Source organism: Notamacropus eugenii, chromosome 5, assembly GCF_028372415.1.
Source record: "Notamacropus eugenii isolate mMacEug1 chromosome 5, mMacEug1.pri_v2, whole genome shotgun sequence".
In the NCBI taxonomy this organism is placed as follows: domain Eukaryota; kingdom Metazoa; phylum Chordata; class Mammalia; order Diprotodontia; family Macropodidae; genus Notamacropus; species Notamacropus eugenii.
Window position 1 is genome coordinate 420648760 of NC_092876.1, and position 10205 is coordinate 420658964.

Sequence of the window (10205 nt, forward strand, 5' to 3'; positions counted from 1 at the left end):
TGAATCTCTCAGCATAATTAAAATCACAAATGACAAATTACAGGGCTCATCTCACTTAAGAGTTTTACCCCTGATAGGAGTGGACTGAAAATTATTTTTGCGTTATTTTAATATAAATTCCTTTATTCCTGCTTTCATAAACATTAGATGTTACATACTCAATTAAAATCACAACCCAGAATTCTACGGTGGCCACAAAGTATCTTTACTCCAGTCCATCTCACAGAGCTATGGATACTATTATTCAGGTATCATGTTGTATCACTCTCTTGTAATTCAGCTTTTCTTCACGTCCTTGACTAGAGTCCAGGCCTCTTGAAATATCACAACAGCAACTTCAGCTTGAAAATCTAATCATCCGTTTCGCGCTAAAATCAATAATTTCAATTTCAGTGAACACAATAGCTATCAGTGGCTGAATCTAACTTCTCTCTACCTGACTACTTCAAATGAAACGTATTTCCTAAAACGAGTAGGAAGGCACCAAAAGATTCCCACCACGGAAAAGAGCAGTTTTCTTTTTTTTAGAATTTAGCATGTATTGGGATTTTTTTCTCTTGTGCTCTACACCGCCACAGACGCTGCTACTCTCCTTTATGAGCAGTTTAAGTTATAAGTAGCCTGAATTAGGACTGAGCAGATGGGCATTTCTGCTTTTCGAGGTCAAACTTCCCGCTGGTGTCCAAACGTGGAAAGGGAAGGTGCGTCTACGTCCATCTGCTCCCCCCTGGGGCGCTCCAGCCTAGGCGCTAGGGGGCGCTGTGGAAGGAGCCTCGTCAAGGGTTCAAGCCTGACCTCAGACACCGACCCTGATACCTCCTGTGTAAAATAAATTGGAGCGGAGAATGGCAAACCCCGAACCGGGTCAGGAAGAGGCGGACACGACTGAACGAGGGACGCCACCAAGACCACCTGAAAATCAGTATTTCTCCCGAATTGGGGGCAGGTTTCCCGACAAATTAACATCCGGCAAGGCTCCCGTGCCCGCCAGCTACGGGGCTACAAACCACGCACGGACGGTCCGCGGGGGGGACTCTTCTGGTCCCAAACCGGTCCCGGGGCTCCCCGCAGCTCCCCTCCCCAGAGGCCCTGCGGCTGAGGGGGCGAGCCCCCACTTACCCCCGCGTAATACACTTTGTTGGCCCTTTTGATCTTGATGTCCACGACGGTCCCCATGGCCGGGTAGCAGGCCGCTCCCCGCCCCGCAGGCTCCCCTCCTCACTCTCTCGTCTCCTCCTTCCCAGCAGCCACGGAGTCACGTGACAGCACCTCGGGTCACGGGGCAGGTTCCACTACCCTTCCTCTTTCCCTTCCCCTGGTTCATGGCGCGCCTCTTAGCCCCTGGCCAGTACACGGAGCGCCCCCCGCGGCGGAGCGGGCCTCGGCCGGGTCCAGCGGGCCGGGCCAACCGCTTCCCGAGACCGTCACCACAGCAACGAGAGAAGCCCCCGGCGCCGGAAGTAGGGAGAGAAGGGCGGGCCGCGGAGGCAGCCCCGCCTTCCTTCGCTCTCTTCCGGGTTAGAGAGGAAAGAGTCTGGAGGAACCAATGGGGAGTTGGTTAAGAGGGGCGCCCTCTGGTGTGTGGAGGGAGCGCTCAGGAAGACACCCGGCCCCAGGCGGCTCCGGATGTTTCAAATAGGTGCGGCAGAGCTGTGTGGCTCCGCCCTCACCTCCTCCAGCCCCGCCCCGCTCCGCCCCCCGCCCATCTGCGACTGCGCGCGCAGCGGCGGTTCCCCGCCCCCCCTTAAGGTTGTGCTCAGGTCGCTTTGTAATGCTACATATTATTATGTACAAGGTTCCTTCCAGGTTCATTTTATCCACGACTAAATTTCCTAATACAATAGAAATTTTATGACTCGAATAGATATAGACAAATAAATGTAACTTGGGCTACTTTTAAATCATCTTTTATGTATATAAAATATGAGTCAAGTGATATACATTATCAGATAGTGTATATGCTCTAAAGTGTAAAAGGACAAATAAATACTGCCTATTACCTTTTAAATAAACATGTAAGACAGCTGGCTGGTAGAGTGGGCAGACTTAAAGTCACCAAGATCTGAGTTCAAATCCTGCCACTTATTTAAAATTCTAGCTGGAATTGTCATCATTATTAATATTATTGAAATATTATTATTATGAAATATTACTATTATCAAAATATTACTATTGAAATGTTACTATTATTATGAAATATTACTATTATTGAAATATTACTCCCTTAAGTAATTTAAATGTATCTTAACGTATCGAAAAGCAAAGAAACCATCTTTAATTTGTCATCAATCAAGCAGTCAATAAGGCTTGAAAAAACCAATGGGGAACAGTTCCTGCATTTAAGAAGCTTACAGCAGACCAGCAGAAACAAAATATATATACACACATAAGTAGACAAAAAAATACATGAACAGAATGTGAGATGATGGGAGAGACCAGCATGGTTGGAGGAAGGAGATGTGGAGAGCAGAAAGGTTGCATGAGGGTTCTTGAAGATAACCTTTGTGTGGGATGGCTCAGGTCCCTACTTCAATTAATTACTCAGAGGTCTCTCAAAGTGATGACAGAAAGTTTATTTATTCGATTCTCGAGAAGCAGGACAATCCTATACCAGTTCACCTGGAGTAGGAAAGCCGAAGACAAAGGAGAAGCAGTGATATTTATAGACCCTAACGCAAGACCCACCTCCCTCCACTGACTATTATCCTCATTGGCTGAGAATATGATCTTACATTCTAGATGCGAAATCTAACCAATCTCTTTTGAAATGAAGACATGGAAGAATTATGTAAGTTTCATCCAATCACTGAGACCCTGATGTACTACACAGTTTTATATCCTTATATGGAATTATTCCACTCTAAGAATATTGTAACCTTGAGCCTCTTGGTCTTACCTCACCCCTGGGAGAAGAATTACAGTCTGAGAAGTCTTCACTAAACCTATTTCACTCACCTTTAAAAGAGGCTTTTTGGTGTTCAGTCCTTTCAGGAGTGTCCAACTCTTGGAGCCCTAGTTGGGGTTTTCTTGGCAAAGACACTAGAGTGGGATTTGCCATTTCCTTCTCCTGCTCATTTTACAGATGAGGAACCAAGGCAGATAGGGTTAGGTGACTTGTCCAGGGTCACACAGCTAGTAAAGGTCTGAAGATGCATTTGAGCTGGTGACGATGAGTCATTCACTCTGCCACTTAGCTCTCTTTAAAGAGGATAGGGATTCCAAAAGGAAGAAATGAAATGAAGTTTGGGAATGGAAACAGACATGGAGATGGAGTATCATACGTGAGATAAAGCAAACAAGCCTTGGAATTTCACTCACAGTAGAGAGAGTAAAGAGGAATGATATGTAAATGAGGCTGGAAAGGTAGACTGGAGCGAGGTTGTAAAGGGCCTTAAATATCAAATAGAGGAGTTCGTAATTGATCCTAGAGGTAAATATATAGCTACTGAAACTTTTCCAGCAGAGGAATGAAAACATTGGTCACACAGAAAAACTGTCAATATAATGACAGAGAGTTGTTAATGCCAAACATAATATTATCTACCACTCCATTAAATAATCCTAGTAATGTCAGAATTTCAATAAGTCCTTGCATTTGTTTTCTTAAAATATTACTCTTGATTAGGTTGAGCTGAACCACACCCTAAGTCCCTGCCCTGGGATCTTCCCTTGTAGAGGAACCTAGCTTGAGCTGGATCTCAGTTTCTAATGTCCTTGTCCATCCTGTTCATTGAGATATACGGCAAGTTAGATCCTGAAGGGTAAATTATCCATAATGAGTGGGTATTCTTGCCCAGATTGCCAAGAGCAACTGGGATATAATGACCAGGCTTTGCCAAGTAATGTGACCCTCCCTCCCCATTTTCTCCTAAAAATACAAGAACCTTTTAGGGTAAGTCTGGTGAGGAAGGGGGCATCCTCCAGACTGGCAGGTTTGCTATCCTATCATCTTGATTAAGGATGGATTTATTCCTCTTCTCATGAGTTTTATTTATTTCAAGACTTGACATTAAACAGTGGCAGCATTCATGGGATTCATTGAAGATTACATCTTCTAGGGTCCCAGAAGTGAGCTGCTTTTTTTCTGAAAATAGTGAATACTATAATATGAAATGCTTGTAATAAATACCCCTTTGTATAAAATATAATACTAAATAATTGAAATTATCAACTGAGATTCTATATGATATCATTTGGAAAATAGATCCAGGTGAAATTGAATTTATTCTGGTCTCATTTTAAGTGAAATGTGTCCCTCTTAGAATTTATTATACTATATGAATCAGGAAACTTGTTAGCTGTATGGTTTTGAGAGTATTTTTTTTAATTTTTTTATTCGCTTTAAACATAAATACAAGATGAGAAAAGTAAAAAAAAGAGCATTTCCATGTACACGGCAGAACATGAGAGGATTCAACATAAAACAATAAATTTTTGTTTCATGAAAAGCTATGTAATAAATCCTACACATTGTTTTCAAAGCAACCCAACTTTTCTGTGCTTCCTTCTAGGTTTTCTTTTGCTTTCTGTTGTGTACTTTTTATTTTTTTTCTCCCTCTTCCCCCCCTCCCCTAGAGGGAAAAAATATGTATATACATGCATGCACACATATGCATATATACATATCTATAAGCACATATATTCATATACACACATGTATACATATATGTAAGACCCTACTATGCTTACTCTATTTTTCAGTTCTTTCTCTGGAGTTAGATAACATCTTCCTTCATAGGTCCAAGTCTTTCCATGTTTTTCTAAATCAATCAACTTATCAAATCTTATATCATAGCAGTATTCCATCACAATTATATCCTATCTGAGAGATTGTCTATTAAAGTTTTCCCCCCATTTTCCTGCTTTCCTTCTACTTTTAGCTACATTGGTTTTATTTATACAAGAAAATTTTAACAAGGTGTAGAAGACTGGAAATATAAAAGGAAAATCTTTAAATTCCTAACAGAGGATTTTATATTTGCCCTTATAGGTGATAGGGAGCCCCTGGAGTGTCTGGAGTTGGGGGTGGGGAGAAGAATGAGTTACATGGTCACACTTGTGTTTTAGGAAGATTACTTTGATAACTGAATGCAGAATAGACTGGAGTGAGAAGAAATTTGTAGCAAGCAGATCAGCCAGCAAGCTATTGCAATAGTCCTGGAATGAGGTGAAGTGTGAAGATCTGAATTAATTTATTGGGTATGAAATTAGAAATTTTTCTGCTTGTATATTTTATCAACTTTGAATGTGATTTCTAATCCAAAACAAAAATCTGCAGAAGACTAGAATTGTCATCATTTTGTTTTCTTTTGTTTTTAACCAGATCTGTAATTTCAGTGGTATAGAGAACTCACTGTAAGGAAACTCCCTTTATTAATTATTAATTAATTAATTAACAGACACCTGCTCTGGTACTACACAAAGTCTTAGAAAATTGCCTGAGCATTAATTTATTTACCCCCACACAACCAGTATGTCAGAGACAGAAACTGAACCTAGTTCTTCCTAGTTGTGAGGCCAGATCTTAATCCACTACATCACTCTACCTCAAAACTTGTCCTTTTAATGTATATATGATTATATATGTGAATATATATGTACACACATACACATGCACACACACATATATTTGATGATAGTGAAGTACTATAAGTCTAGATTAAGTATATTAAGAGTGGAGGTTCATGGTTCCCTCATGAAATAGGGATGAGGTTAGGACAATGTCAAGCAAGACTGGGTGCCAACAATAGTGTTAAAAGGTGCATTCAGCTACACCACACTCTACCTTCCACACTACACTTACAGGTTTGTCTCCTAGTGTAATGGAAGCCTGGAACTTGCACAGACCCCATTAGTTTGCTCAGTTGATACAACTTCTCCACATGGAGAATACTTCTAGAAGAGTTCTGATGATGTATAAAGGAAGGAACTTGGGTAGACTATGGAGCATGCGTAGCCATTGTGTAAGTGTTTATCGTTCTTTCAACTTTTGGAGGCAATCACTGTTAAGTGACATGCCTAGAGTCATACAGCTAGTAACTGTCTGAAGTCACATTTGAACTCAGTTCTTCCTGACTCCAGGGTCGGTACCTATCCACTGTGCCACCTAGCTGCCAGCCTGATTTTCTTTTATATCTCATCGCAGCTCTAAGCGTCTCTCCCATTCTTCACCCTTCCATTACAACATTATGTATCTATTGACTGAGGGTTATTATGACAGTTTTAAAGCAACTCCTCATAAATAATTCCTATTTTAAAATGCCCAACAAAATTAAAGATCATCAGTAGCCATCAGTTGTGTTGAGTCTCACTTTGCATGACTACGACATAGCCACTTATTTAGAAAATATAACTGCTTAGGCTTCCAGAATCAATTCATTTTTTATCTTTTTCCCAGTATACTTCAAAAAACACAAATATGCACTTCTACAGAGAGCTGCTTCTGGTTTGACACTGCCTAGCAATTAAAACCTATCTATTAACATCCAAAAGATAAACTGTTTAAGGAAAATGAAGGAACAGTATTTAAAAATATGCTTAATCATGCTCTTTTCTAGAAATTGAATTAAAGCAGTGTGCAAAACATGTGATTGTGATAGGAAAATTGTGCACCATGGGTTTAAATACTTACCTGTTCCATGTTGTTGTTCCATGTTTATATGGAACACATTCCATGTTATTCCATGCTGTTTCCTTTTTTTTTTCAGTTGTACCTGACTCTTCATGACTCCATTTAGGGTTTTCTTGGCAAAGATACGAGAGTAGTTTGCCATTTCTTTCTCCAATTCATTACATAGATGAGGAAACTAAGGCAAACAAGAGTAAATGACCTGCCTAGGTTTACAGAGCTAAAAAGTGTCTAAGGTCACATCAAACTGAGAAAGATGAGTTTTTCTAACTGTAGGCCTAAAACTCTCTCCACCATGTTACCTAGCTGCCCAACTATTCTAAAGACAACTAGAATCATGCTTTATAACAGAATTAGACAAGATCTCTTGAAAACATAACTGACATTTATATTATTACATTTATATCATATTTGAAAAGAACTTTACGTCTATGATCTCATTTGAGTCTCTGCAACTAGGTACCCCATGTTATAGATGTCTCAGAAAGATTAACTGTCTGTGTTTTTTTGGTTCTAATTTAATATTTTATTTAGTCCCCAGTTACATTTAAAAACAATTTTTAGCATTTTTTTTTTTAATTTGTGAGTTTCAAATTCTCTCCCTTCCTCCCTTCCCACTCATCATGGAGAAGGCAAGCAATTTGGTATAAGTTATACATGTACAGTCATGCAAAACATATTTCTACGTTATTCATGTTATAAAAGAAAACACAGGAAAAAAACAAGAAAACTAGAGAAAGAAAAAGTATACATTGATCTGAACTTAGACTGCATCAATTCTTTCTCTGGAGATGGATAATATTTTTCATTATAAGTCCTCTATAATTGTCTTGGATCATCGTATTGCTGAGAATAACTAATTTATTCACAGTTGATCGTCATACAATATTGCTGTTACTGTTCACCTGGTTTTGCTCATTTCACTTTGCATCAGTTCATATAAATCTTTCTAGATTTTTCTGAAATCAATCTGCTTATCATTTCTTATAGAACAATAGTACTCCATCATGATCATATACAACATTTTTACCAGTCCCCAATTGATGGATATCCCCTGAATTTCCAGTTCTTTGTCACCACTAAAAGACCTGCTACAAATATTTTCAAACATGTAGAATCTTTTCCTTTTTATCTCTTTAGGATACAGATCTAGTAGTGGTATTGCTTGGTCAAAGGGTGTGCATGGTTTTATAGACCTGGGGGGAGCATAGTTCCAAATTGCTCTATAGAATGGTTGAATAATATATCACTTAACCAATAGTGCATTAGTGTCTCAATTTTACCACATCCCCTCCAACATTTGTTGTTTTACTCTTCTATCATTTTAGCAAATTTGATGGGTATGGGGCAATAGCTCAGAGTTGTTTTAATTTTCATTTTTCTAATCAAGAGTTATTTAGAGCATTTTTAACCTGAACATAGATAATTTTATTTCATCTAAAAACTACCTATTCAGGGGCAGAGCCAAGATGGTGGAGTAGAAAGGTACATATACTCTAGCATTTCCCCCATAGCCCATAAAATACCTGTAAAAAAATGACTCTCAACAAATTCTAGAGCAACAGAGAGAGTGAAAGAGATTTCCAGCCAAAGGTAACCTGGAAGGCCTACAGGAAAGGTCTATCTCATGGGATGCTGAGCACAGCCCTGGTTATGGGACAGGGAGGAACAGGACCAGAACAGGCCTCTGGGGCAGAATCCCCAACAGGGAGGGTCCCAGATCCCTCAACCCACAAACGACAAAGAAAGCTTCAAAGGTCATTGTGGGAGGGCTTTCCCAGCTGGGTGAAAGGGGAGCAAAGTCCTCCCAGCAATGACCCCAGGTGGTGGCAGAGGCAGCAGCAGTAGCAACAAGCAGACTGCAGCCATTGTACAAGCAGCTCAGCTTAAAGCCCCTGAGGGAATTGAGCAGCTGATCCAAATCTCAGCCCTGAGTATGGTCCTGGGGGGAAGAGAAGCACTAGGACCCTCCTCTTGACAAAGGATTCAGAAGTCAAGTAATTGTCTGGGAAAATGCCCCCAAAAAATGGAAAAAATAAGATCATAGAAGGTTACTTTCTTGGTGAACAGGTGTCTCCTTCCATCCTTTCAGATGAGGAAGAACAAGGCATACTATCAGAGGAAGTCAAGGCTTCTGCCTCCATTACCACCAAAATGAATATGAAATGGACTCAGGCCATAGAAGAGTTTGAAAAGCAAGTCAGCAGCTTGCTAAAGGAGAATCAAAAAAATGCAGAGGAAAATGACACCTTTAATAATGGGCTAACTCAATTGGAAAAAGAGGTCCAAAAAAAACAATGAGGAAAAGAAGGTTTTTAAAAAATCAGAATTAGCCAAATGGACTAGGAGGTTCAAAAGCTCACTGAAGAAAATAGTTCTTTAAAAATGAGAGTGGAGTTCAGGGAAGCTAACGACTATACAATAAACCAAGAAGTTACAAAACAAAACCAAAAGATTGAAAAAATAGAAGATAATGTGAAATATCTCTTTGGAAAAACAACTGTCCTGGAAAATTGATCCAGGAGAGACAATTTAAAAAGCATGAAAACCAAGATCAAAAAAAGAGCCTAGACGTTATCTTTCATGAAATTATCAAGGAAAACTGCCCTGGTAATCTAGAACCAGAGGGCAAAATAAATATTGAAAGACTCTACTGCATCATCTCCTGAAAGAGACCCAAAAAGAGAAACTCCTAGGAATATTGTGGCCAAATTCCAGAGTTCCCAGGTCAAGGAGAAAACATTGCAAGCAGCTAGAAAGAAACAATTTGAGTATTGTGGAAATACAATCAGGATAACACAGGATCTGGCAGCTTCTACATTAAGGAATCAAAGGGCTTGGAATAGAATATTCCAGAAGTCAAAGGAACTGGGATTAAAACCAAGAATCACCTACCCAGCAAAACTGAGTACAATATTTCAAGGGAAAAAATGTTCATTCAATGATATAGAGGACTTCCAAGCAATCATGATGAAAAGACCAGAACTGAATAGAAAATTTGACTTTCAAACACAAGAATCAAGAGAAGCATGAAAAGGTAAACAGGAAAGAGAGAAATCATAAAGGACTTTCTAAAGCTGAACTGTTTACATTCCTACATGGAAAGATGATATTTGTAACTCTTGAGACTTTTCTCAGTATTTGGGTAGGTGGAGGGACTACACACACACACACACACACACACACACACACACACACACACACACACACACACACATAGACAGAGAGTACAGGTTGAGTTGAATCAGAAGAGATGATATCCATAAAATAATATAAAATTAAGGGGAGAGAGAGGAAAATACTGGGAGAAGAAAGGGAGAAATTGAATGGGGCAGACTATCACTCATAAAAGAGATAAGAAAAATCTTTTTCAATGGAGGAGAAAAGGGAGGAGATGAGGGGGCAAAAGTGAAATTTACTCTCTTCACATATGGCTTAAGGAGGGAATAACATGCTCACTAAATTTGGTATGAAAATCTATCTTACACTACAGGAAAGTAGGGGAGAAGGGGACAAGTGGGGTGAGGGGGATTACAGAAGGGAGGGCAAATGGGAGAAGGGAGCAACTAGAAGTAAA

At 39.7% G+C, this 10205-nt stretch overlaps 1 protein-coding gene across 2 annotated transcripts in view; it reads right to left on the reverse strand.

Annotated features, from left to right (window-relative positions):
* VPS26C (VPS26 endosomal protein sorting factor C) overlaps positions 1-1435 on the reverse strand; it is a 74595-nt gene extending 73160 nt beyond the window's left edge. Inside the window, exon 1 of one of the 2 annotated variants that reach the window (XM_072614970.1) lies at positions 1120-1435. In XM_072614970.1, the coding sequence (XP_072471071.1) occupies positions 1120-1176 (57 nt within the window). In that variant the 5' untranslated portion in view covers positions 1177-1435. The remainder of the gene's footprint in view (positions 1-1119) is intronic. The other variant, XM_072614969.1, reaches the window with a different exon arrangement.
* Between the last annotated feature and the right edge of the window lie 8770 nt (positions 1436-10205).